Genomic DNA, 14,284 nt, shown 5'->3' with positions numbered 1-14,284 from the left:
AGGTCAAACCCTATCACATAATGGCCTAAACCTGTGAAACTCCTTTTAGTGGCTTCTTATGAAGGCAGGAATACCTCGGGCCTATTCTTACCCCCAGACCCGCAGGGGGAGATAATCTGGAGATCAGAAAAGACCAGAAAATGGGAACTGTAGATTGACACAGACATGTTGCTTCATTTCGTATGTCCACACTTTTCTCTGATCGAAGTCATGATCGTTACATTACACTGCAAAGTACCATACTTAAAGTAAAAACTTGATATGATTAACTGGAAAGTTTTGCACACAAATAGTCTGATGTTCTGACATATCTAAGGATTTTAAAAAAAATCAATTTTATTCTGGTACAAACTGTTAACAGAGAATTACAACAGTATTGATTTTTCCATAACCAGAAATGTAACTACACAATTGGAAAGTTATGTGGTAATTAGTAAAACATACTACAGCGATTACAGAGGGAGTCAAAGAGAAGTTCCATTCTGGCACAATCTTAGGATCATTTTAGTAATAAATATAATTCACCACTTTATACAGACTTCTTAAACCCTCTAGCAAGAATGAATTTCTCTGCAGAATCAGTTCGACTTGCTGCTGGTTTGACTACCTTCACAGACTCATAATATCTGTTCAGATCAGTACAAAGTGAGGGCACACCACCTCCATCCCATATCTGAAAGAAAACCATAAATATTAGAAACACTGTCTGCACATAAGCCTTTACAACAGTTCAGAGTACTCAAATTCATCATTAATGAGTGTGGCTTTCCTGGAACAAAAACATGGAATAAAATACCAGAATTTCACAAAAGAACAAAGTACACAAAGTTCCACGTATATGCTGTGTCTGGAATATATATACTGCTAAAGCTATATTCGGTTTTCAGAAAAATCATCATTTACGAGTACAGCAATATCCTAAAAGTCTACTACTAATTAATGTTAGTAATACACAGCAACTGTTCTGCACATTCGTGTCCCTGTCTATTTAAAACTAGAATGAACTACTACCAAGTGACTTGGCAGGTATAACATTCAGAAGAAAGATTCAAATCACTGTCCAGACATCCTGATTTTAAGTATCCATGGTTTCTCTGTATCGCCTGAAGCAAAAGTTTTCTTCACCATCTTTGCTCATTCTGAGCTTGAGAGCCAAACTCATCATTGGCAGTCTGTAAACCCCAATTTTCATTCCCTCCCTTTTTCCCCATTGCCCTGGCAAAAGCCTTCATTATACTGTTTCTCAGGAAGGTGTCAGTTATATTGCATATTCAGTACAGGATGTAGCCAGAACACCGAAGATCATATGTCCTTTATGGATAACCTAATTTTGGGTATTGGGCTGCGTCACTGTAAACTACTAAAACAACTAAACTGCCAATGTCTCATCTGACTTGCAGCGGTCCTATTCATGACGGATCATTGCTGTACGCTACTGATTGTCTTCCTTTATGTTACTGCCATTTTTTGTTATTTGATGGCTACTGAAATCACAAATCTGAGATGTCACTGGACAATATGAAGAGGTTGTTATGGAGAAGGTGACTGTACAGTATGCTACTGCATGTGCTACCATGGTGGCTGACTGGAAGGCAAGAAAGGACTGCAGAAAATTGTTCAAAATGCCAGCAGTTTAGTTGTTTCAGTAGTTTAAAATCATGCGTCCCAATATCCAAAATTATTTTACCCACAATGACACCATCCATGGAAGCCTATGAACTTTTATCCTATGTCCTAGATTTTATCAACAGTAGCTTTCCATCTTCATAAGATTTATTCCGAATTTTCAGTTTACGCACCTGTGAGTTGGCAAAATTTTATTCCATGAATGATTTTTTTGAACACAGAACTTATAACAGTTTTCTATTATTGTGTTTGAGCAACATTACAATTAATAAGTGACAAAAGAGATTGCTTTCATTATCAATAATACAATGAAAGCTACCAACATTTTACAAATTTCAGTACATTATATATTTATTTGAAAAGAAAACAAACAGTCTCCTATTTATTTTCATTCAACTGTCTGCAGGATAATGATCACTGTTGAATTTACCGCATTGTTCTCTAGGACACCTTTTGACAGAATTGCTACACCATGGCATAATTGTCCACCCAATTCATTACCTCTTTTTCTGAATACTTATTTAGTGTGACCCACAATATATTTGAACTAAACGCACAAAACTTGCACATTTTTCCCCACTTTATATGGTTCTTGCTGCTGCAGTGAATGTATAGCAGTTTGTTAAATGTGTTATTTATAATATATTTTTGAGCATTTCTTCTAATTTTTTAAACTCTGGTATCCAGTGAAGCAAAGACAATCTTATCGTTGCAAAGATATCTTAAGGTGACTGTGCAATGAGGCTCAAACATTGCCAGACTGCCAATGTTCACAAAACATTATAAAAAGGGAGTGCGAGAGACGGGGGAGTGGGAGTGGGGGGAAGGGAGGGGGAGTGGGGAGTGCGAGAGGCAGGGGAGTGGGAGTGGTGGTGGGTGGAGCGGGAGTGGGAGTGGTGGTGGGGGGAGTGGGAGTGGTGGTGGGTGGAGCGGGAGTGGGAGTGGTGGTGGGGGGAGTGGGAGTGGTGGTGGGGGGAGCGGGAGTGGGAGTGGTGGTGGGGGGAGTGGTGGTGGGGGGAGCGGGAGTGGTGGTGGTGGTGGTGAAGTGGGAGTGGTGGTGGTGTTGGTGGTGGTGGGGGAGTGGGAGTGGTGGTGGTGGTGGTGGTGGTGGTGGTGGTGGTGGTGGGAGTGGTGGTGGTGGTGGTGGTGGTGGGGGAGCGGGAGTGGTGATGGTGGTGGTGGTGGGGGAGCTGGAGTGGTGGTGGTGGTGGGGGGGGGAGCAGGTGTGGTGGGGGGCGGGAGTGGTGGGGGGGCGGGAGTGGTGGGGGGTCGGAAGTGGTGGGGACAGGAGTGGTAAGGGGGAGCAGGAGTGGGAGTGGGGGAGAGTAGGAGGGGGTTTGATTTTGTTTTGCTCTGGGGCGCAAAAACAACTGGGGTCATATGCGCCCAAGTCAAAACTAAAGAACACAAAGACTACACGTCAGTCCCAGTTGATGTAATAGAAGACAGCTAAAAACCAGCACTTGGAAAAAGGGCTAAAGAAGATACCAAACAGAAATGGAGGTCCAAAAGTAAGAATTAAATAGCCTTTGCCATATTTGCTAAAACAGCCAACAACTCAGATGGCAAACCCACACAGGAATGTAAAAGGTTAAGAAATGGACAGTCCATCAGGATGTGGCAGACAGTTAAAACTTGAGTGCAATGTGTAGAAAGTGGTGGGGTAGCACCACTTAGCAAATGACGATGGCTAAAAAGGCAGTGCCCAATACACAGCCGATTTAAAATAACCTCCTCCCAGCGGGAGGGCCGAGAGGAGGTCGTGTAAGCTGCTGGGAGAGGCTTAATAAGCCGGAGCTTATTCCTGTGAAGGGAGGACCATCGGCAATGCCAAAGCAACACCACCTTCTAACAGACGGCAGCACAGAGATCATTGGAGGGAATATAGGTATTCTCGGGCTGATGTACAAGGACTGCAGCCCTGGCAGCAGCGTCAGCAGCCTTGTTTCCTGGCAGACCGACACGACCTGGAACGCACATAAACAACACACTGGCTGCACCAAGAGTGAGCAGTGTTTTCCTGGACCCGTTGCACTATGGGATGGGAGGTGTACAATGCACAATGCACACAGACTTTGAAGGGCACTGAGTGAGTCTGAGCAGAGAACCAACTGAAAAGGCTGTGTCGTCAGATGTACTCAGTGGCCTGATACAAGGCGAAGAGCTCAGCTGTAAATACTGAGGAGTGTGCCGGAAGCCGATATCGAAAGACACAAGTGACAACGATGAAGGCACAAGCGACCCCACGGTCAGTCTGAGACCCATCACCATATACAAAGGTACTATCGCGAAGTTCCATGCAATGGTGGTGAAACTCAAGGCGATAGACCAAGGCTGGAGTAGTGTCCTTAGAAAGCGAATGAAGGCCGGAGTTAACATGGGCTACTTCACAAAGCCAAGGTGGTGAATGGTTCACACCCACCGAGAAAGGTGCAGGTAGTGTGAAGTCAAGTCGCCATAGCAAGTGCAGAAAGCAGACTCCAGGGGGTAACAGAGAAGCAGCACGAGTCCCATACTGACGATCAAAGCAATCATCAGAGGAGGAGGATAGGATGGGTGGCCACGCATGAGAAATGGCATGCATACCTGCTGAGGAGAAAGTCATGGCAGTAGGACAGGGGTAGTTCAGCAGCTTCAGCATTCACAGTCTCAACCAAGCTGGTGTAAAAGGTGCCTGTGGCCACACAGATGCCATGATGGTGGATAGTGTTGAGACGGCTTAAGAGGGATGGGCATGCAGATGCATAAACAAAAACACCCATAGTCCAGTTTTGAATGGACAAGGGACCGGTACAAATGGAGGAGGGTGGTACAATCAGCTCCCCAGGAAGTACCAATGAGGACACATAGGACATTCAGGAACCATGTACAGCGGGCTGCCAGGTAAGATACATGGGAGGACCAAGAGTTTTTCCTATTGAGCATGAGCCCCAGGAATTTTGTAGTTTCTACGAGCTGAAGGGCAACGGGCCCAAGATGTAAAGATGGTGGGCCAAACCACTTGCGTCGCCCGAAATTCATAGAGACGGGTTTGTCAGTGGAGAAGTGAAAGCCATTGTTGATGCTCCAGGAGTAAAGACGATCAAGACACTGTTGAAGATGCCCCTCAGTGAGACAGGTATGTGGAGAACTGCAATAAATGGCAAACTCGTCAACAAAAATGGAGCTAGAGATGCCCGGTGGGAGACAGGCCCAATGGTGATAGCAAAGAGAATGACAATCAGGACGGATCCCTGAAGCACAGTTTTCCTGGATAAAGGTGTCCAACAAGGCAAAACCCACATGCACCTTGAAAACTCAGTCTTGTAAAAATGCCTGAAGGAAACAGGGCAGGTGGCCATGGAAGAATACGGAGGATATGTGTTCTCCAGCTGGTGTCTTAGGCCTAATCCAAATCGAAAAATACGACCAGTCTGGGATTCATGCAAAAAACTATCCATGCCAGGGATGGACAAAGTAACAAGATGGTCAACTGCAGAACCCCGTGCTCTAAATCCACACTGTGCATTTGTTAGTAAATTGCGAGACTCAAGCCATCATACCAGCCGGGCAGCAATCATATGTTACATCACCTTGCAAATGATACTGGTAAGAGAGATGGGGCAGTAGTTAGAAGGAAAGCTCTTGTCCTTATCGGGTTTAGGTATGGGTATGACTGTGGCTTCATGCCAGCGTCCAGGAAATGTGCCCTCAGCCCAGATGCAGTTGAATGTGTTGAGCAGAAAGTGCTTGCCCACAAGAGAGAGGTGCTGCAACATCTGAATGTGGATAGCGTCCTGTCCTGGGGCGAATGACCGAGATGAACTGAGAGCATGATCTAGCTCCCTCATAGTGAAGGCAGCATTGTAGCACTCACGATTGTGAGAAGAGAAGAGTATTGCCCGAGCTTCCTCCACTCATTTCCGATGGATAAACGCAGGGTGATAGTGAGAAGAGCTCAAAACATCCGCAAAATGGTGGGCCAAGGTGTTGGAGATACCAACAGGATCCATGATGTCATCGGCACCTACTGTCAGGGCAGAAATGGGGGAATGGAGCTTGGTTCTAGAGAGCCGTCGGAGGTTGGCCCACATGACAGAGGAAGGGATGGAACTGTTAAAAGAACTTGTGAATGAAATCCAACTAGCTCTTTTGCTATCCCGAAGAACTCGATGACACTTTGCATGCATCTGTTTCTAATGAAGGCAGTTTTACAGTGTAGGGTGGAGAGCACATCTCCATGTGTGAACTGCGTCGCGGCACACCTCAGTCCACCAAGGAACTGGGACTTGGTGTGGTAATGAGGAAGTGTGAGGAATGGAACGTTCTGCAGCAGTAAGGATAACGTTGCAACTGAGGATATCTTGTTCTGCGATGGTTGCCAGGGAGGAGTAAAGCTGCCAGTCAGCCTTAAAAAGTGGCCAGCTGGTGGAGAGTTGCTACTACAGGGCACAGAAGCAGCAGGATCCTGCTCCATGGGGTCCACAGAAGCATCCGCTTGGTTGTGAGGTCGGTCCGTGGAGTCCAACGCTGAAAAATGGTTGATGGTGCGCACCAGTGAGACAGAGGCTGGCCCGGCTAAGGTACCACATGGTGACACCGTTGAACAGGATCTTAGAGTTGGCGAAGGAGAAGACCGTTTGCCTTTGGTGGACTTCTTTGAGCCTTTCCGGTTAGAGGAAGACTCTGGTGTTGTTTGGCTGGAGGCACAGAGGAAGCCTTCATGCGAGTACTTCTGTCCTTTCCTGCCTACTGGTTGTGTAGCTGGTGGCTTCGACCCTTGAGAGAGAGTTTGACAGTTTGTTGCACAGCGGGATGGGGGGATGGTGATGCTATCTTGACAATGGCGATTTCACAACCTCAGAGCTGAATTTGAGGCTGCATGTCAGCATGGCCATGTCCTTCATGTAACGAGGGGTAACAAGAACAGAACTACAAGTGCCAGGCAGGAGAACACAGGGTTTGCGACCAGCCAGTAACTTGCAAGCTACTGGATAAGGCACTTTTTCCTTCACCCGAATCTCTTGGACAGCCAGCTCATCAAGATACACAGGGCAATTCCAAGAGGAGGCGGCAGGGCTGCCACTGCAGTTGATACAGCGGGGAAAAGGAGGCAGACAATAGCCCTCATGTGCATCCCTACCACAGGTTACACATTTGGCTGGGTGTCAACAAGACGTTCTAGTGTGGTTGAAACGATGACACTGGTAGCAGCGTATTGGGTTTGGAATGTACGGCCAGACTGTGATAATTTCATGGCCTGCTTTGATCTCTGATGGCAGCACCACTCTATCAAAGGTGAGGAAAAGAGCATGGGCGGGCACTAAGGAGGAATCTACCTTTTTCATTCCACAATGGACAGCAATGGCACCCTGATCAGAGAGGTAAGACTGGATTTCTGCCTCTGTTAGACCATTGAGCAGCCTGGTGTAAATTACACCACGGGAAGAACTGAAGATTCCATGGGCCTCAACATGAACAGGGTAGCCTTGGAGAAGCAAGGAAGCAAGCAGTTGCTCTTGAGAATCAGAAGCAGTCTCCAAAAGCAAAGTGGCATTCCATAAACGAGAGCAGGATTTCACAGGGTCAGCAATTGCATCAGCACCTTTCTGAATAACAAACAGATTTACTGTAGCAAAGGACTGACTGTCTTCAGTACATGAGACCTTGAGGAACTGTCGTGCAGTGGGAAGGGTCTCTGAATCAGTAGCCTAATTACATTTACATTTCATAGACGTTGATTGGGAAGATGATTGACGCATTGTGAGAAAATCCCCCATGATTGCCAGTGTCTCCAGTGGCATGCTCCTTCCAACTGGGGGCTCCCTTCACAAGAGGGCGCACCCGCCTTAGGCGATTGTTCACATCTCAGGTCACACCTCCCAAACATCTGACAGATGGACCAATCAGCAATTTGGGAGGGTTGCAGCTCAGGCAATCACCCCTCCCTGGGCCTGGCCTGTACCAGGGTGTATGTGCAAACCCTACCTGTCGACACGGGGCAGGGAATGACAATGCACCCGGTCACCAGTTACACGTCAGAGGCATGGGTCGGCCTTCAGGAGCGCACAGGGAGGAAGAAGAAAAAGAGGGACCTGGAACGCTGAAGCAGAGGAATGAGAGGAGAAGGGAAACAAAGAAAGGAAAAGAGAGCGAAAAACAAAAGTGAGACTGCTCGTACATCAGCAACAGACAATGCAGAACATTCCCAATAACATCCCAGACATGTTCCCCAGGTGAAGGGGAAAAGAATAGCATGAGGATATATGATATAACATAATAATGATATAATATATATGATGATGTAAGACATATGATATAGATATGCAGCACAGATGGGGGAAAAATGCTGCAAAGGTAGGGGCCCCATGGTAGCCAAGCATGAACCCACCAAAGAGTGGCGAGTCCCCTGGGGGGAGTGGGTTGGTTGGTTGGTTGGCTGGTAGGTTTGTTTGAAAGGGGGAGGGGGGGGAAGGGACCAAACTGCTTGGTCAATGGTCCCTTTTTCCTATTGTAACAATTCCACAAGGGAAAGAATAAAACAAACAAGACATACAACACAATACTGAAAGGAAGGAAAAACCACAAGAAAGACAGAAGAGCAACGAACACTGCAAGGAACATGATAGGACAAGAAAAACACAGATAGAAGAAAGTAAAAGAGGAGAGCAGGTTGGCTATCTATGAAAATAAAAGAATAAGCCAGCCACTCTGCAACACATTAAAACCTCCACCCTAAAAGCACTAGGGTGGAGGACACTGAGGGACAAAGGACATGCACTAAAATTTAGATCAAATGATAAAACCCACCCTCACGTATAAAATGTAAAACCAAATCAGCCGATGAGGCGTTGTCTGCTAAAATTAATGATAACGAGTCCAGTAACCGAAGGTGATCTCTCAGGGCAGCCAAGCTAGGGCAGTGCAAAAGAATATGGGCCGCTGTCAACCAGGTGCCGCACCGACACTGAGGTGGGTCTTCACAGCACAGGAGGTAGCTGTGGGTCGACCAAGTGTGACCAATGATGCGGAGCCGGCAGAGAACCACAGAGTCCCTGCGAGAGGCCCGCATGGAGGCCTTCCATACATTCGCAGTCTCCTCAATGGCACGTAGTTTGTTGTGTGTACTGAGAATACGTCATTCCGTCTCTCAAAGCTGAAAAACCTTGGGGCATAATAATGAACTCAGGTCAATTATTGGAATGCTGATCTCCATAAGCAGTTTCTGTGTAGCCTGTCAGCAAGTTCGTTGCCTGGGATTCCAACGTGATCTGGGGTCCACACAAACACCACTAAATGACTGGATTGTTCCAGAGCATAGACGGACTCCTTGGATGGTCGCTACCAAAGGATGACAAGGGTAGCACTGGTCGATAGCTTGCAGGCTGCTCAAGGAGTCAGTACAGGGAAGAAATGACTCCCCAGGGCATGAATGGATGTGTTCAAGAGAACGAAATGTAGCCATCAGCTCTGCAGTGAAAACACTGCAGCCATCGGGCAAGGAATGCTGTTCAATATGGCCTCCTTGAATGTAGGCAAAGCCAACATGACCATCAGCCATCGAGCCATTGGTGTAAACCTCTTCAGAGCCCCAGAAGATGTCAAGAATCAAGGGGAAGTGGCAGCGGAGAGCCACGGTGGGTAACTGAGTCCTTAGGGCCATTCAAAATGTCCTGGCAAAGCTTCGGTCGAGGTTTACACCATGGAGACATATGTGACTGGACCTCAAATGGAAGTGGTAAAGGAAAGGACTCTAGTTCAGACAGAAGCAATCAGACGTGAACCGCAATTGTGAGCCCTGACCTGGGCCGCCGATGTGGGAGATGAATTGTGGTGGTTGGGAAAATGAGACAGTAATTCGGATGCACAGGAGAATTATGAATGTGTGCAACGTGAATGGTGGGCAGTTGTGCACGTCTAACCTTCACTGGAGGGACTCCGGCCTCCACCAGGACACTGGTCACAGGACTTGTCCTAAAAGCTACCGTTGCTAGTCGAACACCACAGTGGTGCACTGGATTGAGTAAAAGCAATGGTGAGGGTGCCGCTGAACCATAAACCATACTCCCATAGTCAAGGTGGGATTTAACAAGGGCTCTGTAGAGCTGCAGCAGTGTATAGCGATCTGCACCCCAGTTGGTGTTGCTCAGGCAGTGGATAGCATTGAGGTTTTGCCAGCACTTCCGCTTAAGCTGACAGAGGCGAGGAAGCCAAGACAATCGGGCATCAAAAACCAGTCCTAAGAATCGATATGTTTCTACTGCAGTGAGTGGATCATCATTAAGGTAAAGTTCTGGTTCCGGATGAACGGTACGACACCGATAGAAGTGCATGACACACGACTTTGCAGCTGAAAACCGGAAGCCGTGGGCTACAGCCCACGACTGTGACTTGTGGATGGCTTCCTGTGGGCGTCGCTCAGCAATACCAGTACTGGAGCAGCAGTACGAAATACAGAAGTCGTCTGCATACAGAGAAGGTGAGACAGACGGTCCTACAGCTGCTGCTAGGATGTTAATGGCCACTAAAGTAGAGATACACTCAATACAGAGCCCTGCAGGACCCCATTCTCCTGGTATGGAGTGACAGGACATTTTGGATAAAAATCAGGAGCAGGCACCAGAGACACCACTCACACAACGCGGCAAGGATATGATATCGCCAGGTCATGTCATAAGCTTTTCGTAAATCACAAAAGACGGCAACTAGGTGTTTTGCATCTGGAAAAGGCTGCTCAGAAGGCAGACTCGAGGGACACAAGATTATCTGTGGTAGAGTGACCCTGGCAAAAACTGCCCTGGCATGGAACCAGTAGGCTGCATGACTCCAATACCCAACCCAACTGCCGACATACCATACGGTCCAGCAGCTTACAAAGAACGGTGAGGCTGATGGGCCAATAGCAATCCACATCAAGCATGTTTTTACTGGGTTTGAGCACCGGAATGATGGTGCTCTCCCACCATTGGGATAGAAAGATGCCATCACACCAGATCCGGTTGAATATGATGAGGATATGTCGCTTGTAGTCAGATGAGAGATGTTTAATCATCTGGCTGTGGATCCGATCTGGCCAAGGAGCTGCGTTGGGGCAATGTGCAAGGGGGCTGAGGAGCTCCCACTCTGTAAATGGGGCATTATATGATTTACTGTGGCATGTAGTGAACAAGAGGACTTTCCCTTCCATGTGCTGTTTGAGAGTGCAAAACGCTGGGGAGTAATCCTCAGACGCAGAGGCTCGAGCATAGAGCTCAGCAAAGTGCTCACATTTGTGTCGGTAGATAACACACCATCGATGGTAACACCAGGGGCACTTGGGGGTTGGTACCCAAAAACACGTCTGATCTTCATCCAGACTTGGGAAGGTGATGCATGGCACCCAATGGTCAAGACATACCTCTCCCAACACTCCTGTTTCTGTCTTTTTAGAAGCTGGCTAATGCAGGCATGGAGCCATTTAAAAGCTACTAGGTGCTCCATAGATGGATGCTGCTTATGCTGCTGTAGAGCCTCCCAATGCTCAGTACCACCAAGATACTGTCTTTCGCTGGGGGCACCCTAGAGAACAAGGGATCGCGTTTTCTGCCGCAGAAATGATCATTCTAGTGACCCACAACATCGATGGTACCATGTGGGGGGGAGAGTCAATGGTGACAGCAGACGTGAAAGCTTCACAATCTGTCTTGTTTAGAGCCCATCCAGGTAGGCATCCTTGGGCATGACACTGGGGAGTAACAAGAAGAGAGGGAAGTGGTCACTACCACACAAATCATCTTGGACGCTCCAGTGGACAGATGGGAGAAGTCCTGGGCTGCAAATTGATAAATCAATGGCGAAGTAAATGCCATGAACCACACTAAAATGTCTGGAAACCCCAGTATTTAGGAGGCAGAGGTCGAGCTGAGACAGTAAATCTTTGACCTCTCTACCTCGACCAGTAAGCATGGTACCATGTCACAAGGGGTTATGGGCATTAAAATCTACCAAAAGTAGAAAATGTTTAAGGAGTTGATGAATCAGTGCAACCAAGACGTTCAGGATACCACACTATCTGGAGGAAGATATACATTGCAGACAGTTATTTCCTGTGTCGTCCTTATAATGACAGACACAATTTCAAGAGGAGTGTCAAGGGGCACAGGTTCACTACAGACTGAGTTCAGGACATAGACACAAACTCCACCTGACACTCTATTATATCCCTGTGTCTGAGGATGAGGTGGAGATACTGGCATCCACTGAGGACCTAGATCTCGCTGGACCCTCAGACACAATGGACATAGACTACTCAGGAACTAAGTTGGTGGCAGCAGGTGACCCTGATTCGTATACTGCCTCATGATAATGTCATCCTCCAGTGGAATTGCTGCGGTTTTTTCCAACCATATGGCTGAGCTGTGGCAACTGTTAAGCTTTACACTTGCTTTCTGCATTGCCGGGAACCAGGTTTCCTGGAGGGCAATGCAGAAAGCAGGTGTAAAGCTTAACAGTTGCCACAGCTCAGCCATATGGTGGAAAAACCGCAGCAATTCCACTGGAGGATGACATTATCATGAGGCAGTATACGAATCAGGGTCACCTGCTGCCACCAACTTAGTTCCTGAGTAGTCTATGTCCATTGTGTCTGAGGGTCCAGCGAGATCTAGGTCCTCAATGGATGCCAGTATCTCCACCTCATCCTCAGACGCAGGGCTTATAGATAGTGGTTGTGTGAGCGCCACTGCAATTTCCTTGTTCTTGGGGGTCTTCTTTTGAGATTTCTCTCACTGCTGCTTAGGTTTCTCTGGCTGGGAGGGCTTCTTTGATTCAGTCACCAGGACTGAGCAGGGTGTATACGTGGACAAGGAAAAAAAATTCCCAGATTTTTCCCGGATTTCCTGGTTGAAAATACACTTTTTCCGTGTTAAATAACAGTATACTTTTCCTCGGCACTGTAAAACTTATCAATCCTTAGAATGTTTATGGTTTTCTACACAGACGTAGAATTTGCCGGCACTTTAGAAAACGAAACACAGGGGGAAAAAAACAAGTTTTGGAAAGATCTTTGATGTGCAGCAACATGTACACTGCATTTCTTCATTTTACGGAGGTATAAATTCGAATTCTACCAAACACTGCATGATATTTCCGAAGCAATGAATTAGAGATTGCGACGCGCTTTTGCAAGCCAGTCATAGCTCATGTCACGTGATCTCAGCACTTGATGACAGCACAGGACACGTAGTGTAGTCAACCGATAGCAAGATCACTCTTAAGTAGCACAAACACACAAAAAGAAAAGTTAATGGTTTAAATTAATATACATAGTTTTGCTAGAAGAAAAACAAAGCTTTCACAAATAATACTGGTCTCTAAGATTAATAAGCTGCAAGAGAAGCTAAGCTTCCACATATAATGACGATCATTTTGTGCGTGTTACACTTTAAGATACATCACACATATGTGCCAGTAAAATTTTTAATAATGACGTAAATGTCTGATCTTCTGGGCTTGGAATTCTTCTAGATGGTTGTCCTCAAAGAGTTTATTTTTAAATGAGAGTCAAACGCTCTGTGACTTAAGAAATTCATCATACATTCTCGCACATAGTTCATCTTGCGTCAAAGGAAATTTACTTTGAAAGTAACACTTTTCAAACCACCATTCGCAATTTCCCGTGACCTGTTAGAAATTGGTTCGTTTCGGCAGTCGCCAGAGAGCGCCAGATAACAGGCGTCACCGCGCCTGCACAGTTACAATGACGCAGGAAGCCCGCATGTTCATATGTGTAAAATATTAAAAGATCTTGCATTATGTCATAACAGAAACAAGACATCAAAGGATACTTCAGGAGCATCGGAATTTCGTGAACTATACTAAAATGCATAATTCGGCTTAAAGCGCACAATCGTATGTGCAGATTCGGATGTAAATTTTCTTGAGTACCAGTACTGTATTATCTCACGTTTGGTTACTTATTATGGCATAATGCCATACGAGCTAGAAGATGGAAAACATGCACTTGAAATGCAGCGAACAGTTGATACTAGCCAACAGTGTGAAATTAAACACTTCGTTTCAAATAAATTGACTGCCTCAGTGCAAAAGATTAATACAAGCCTAATTTCTTTAGCAAACCGACAAAAATAACTTCATTGTTCTGCAAGGTGATTAATGCTTGACTGTCAGAAAGGTGGAAATAAAACCTGAAACTAACAACATATTTTAGCTTCCGTAATTATGCGAATGTATTTTAATTCATTTGGTAGCTCCTGGCCACAGAAATCAGTTTTGTTTTCATTTAATGTGAGAGCAATAAACGAAAGGGAAACAGCAAAATCACTAAACGTAAACACAGGTCACATGGAGACTACCCACCTCCCCACTACAACTCTGACTGCTCTGTGCATCAGCCCTGGATCTACAATATTTCCAAACCAGAGCAATTTAGAAAGTGGCGCCTAGCCATACATCTGTAACCAGAAGCGGGAGAAGGTACTACTCATAGGCAACTCAACTGCGCATGCGCAAGAGCCTGCCCGCAACTGCTCAAATGAACCAAATGTAAACAGCTGTCATGTCAGGCTCATCGGAGGCAATTTGTTGTTAGGAAGCACTGCATATTCTTCCTAAAGCCTTTGACACACTTTGGTTGGCAGATGCTTGTATGAGCACTGTGTTTTGTTGTTGTATATGGCGC

General features: G+C 46.3%; 1 protein-coding gene across 1 annotated transcript in view; it reads right to left on the bottom strand.

Moving 5' to 3' along the window:
* Positions 1 to 312: 312 nt before the first annotated feature.
* Positions 313 to 14,284, bottom strand: part of LOC124776705 (rRNA methyltransferase 2, mitochondrial) — a 70,966-nt gene continuing 56,994 nt past the window's right edge. The window contains exon 4 of the mRNA XM_047251816.1: positions 313 to 673. Coding sequence (XP_047107772.1) covers positions 530 to 673 — 144 coding nt within the window. The 3' untranslated portion in view covers positions 313 to 529. The remainder of the gene's footprint in view (positions 674 to 14,284) is intronic.

Source organism: Schistocerca piceifrons, chromosome 2, assembly GCF_021461385.2.
Source record: "Schistocerca piceifrons isolate TAMUIC-IGC-003096 chromosome 2, iqSchPice1.1, whole genome shotgun sequence".
NCBI lineage: Eukaryota > Metazoa > Arthropoda > Insecta > Orthoptera > Acrididae > Schistocerca > Schistocerca piceifrons.
Note: the sequence above shows the minus strand (reverse complement) of the source record. Positions and strands in the feature narration are given on the sequence as shown.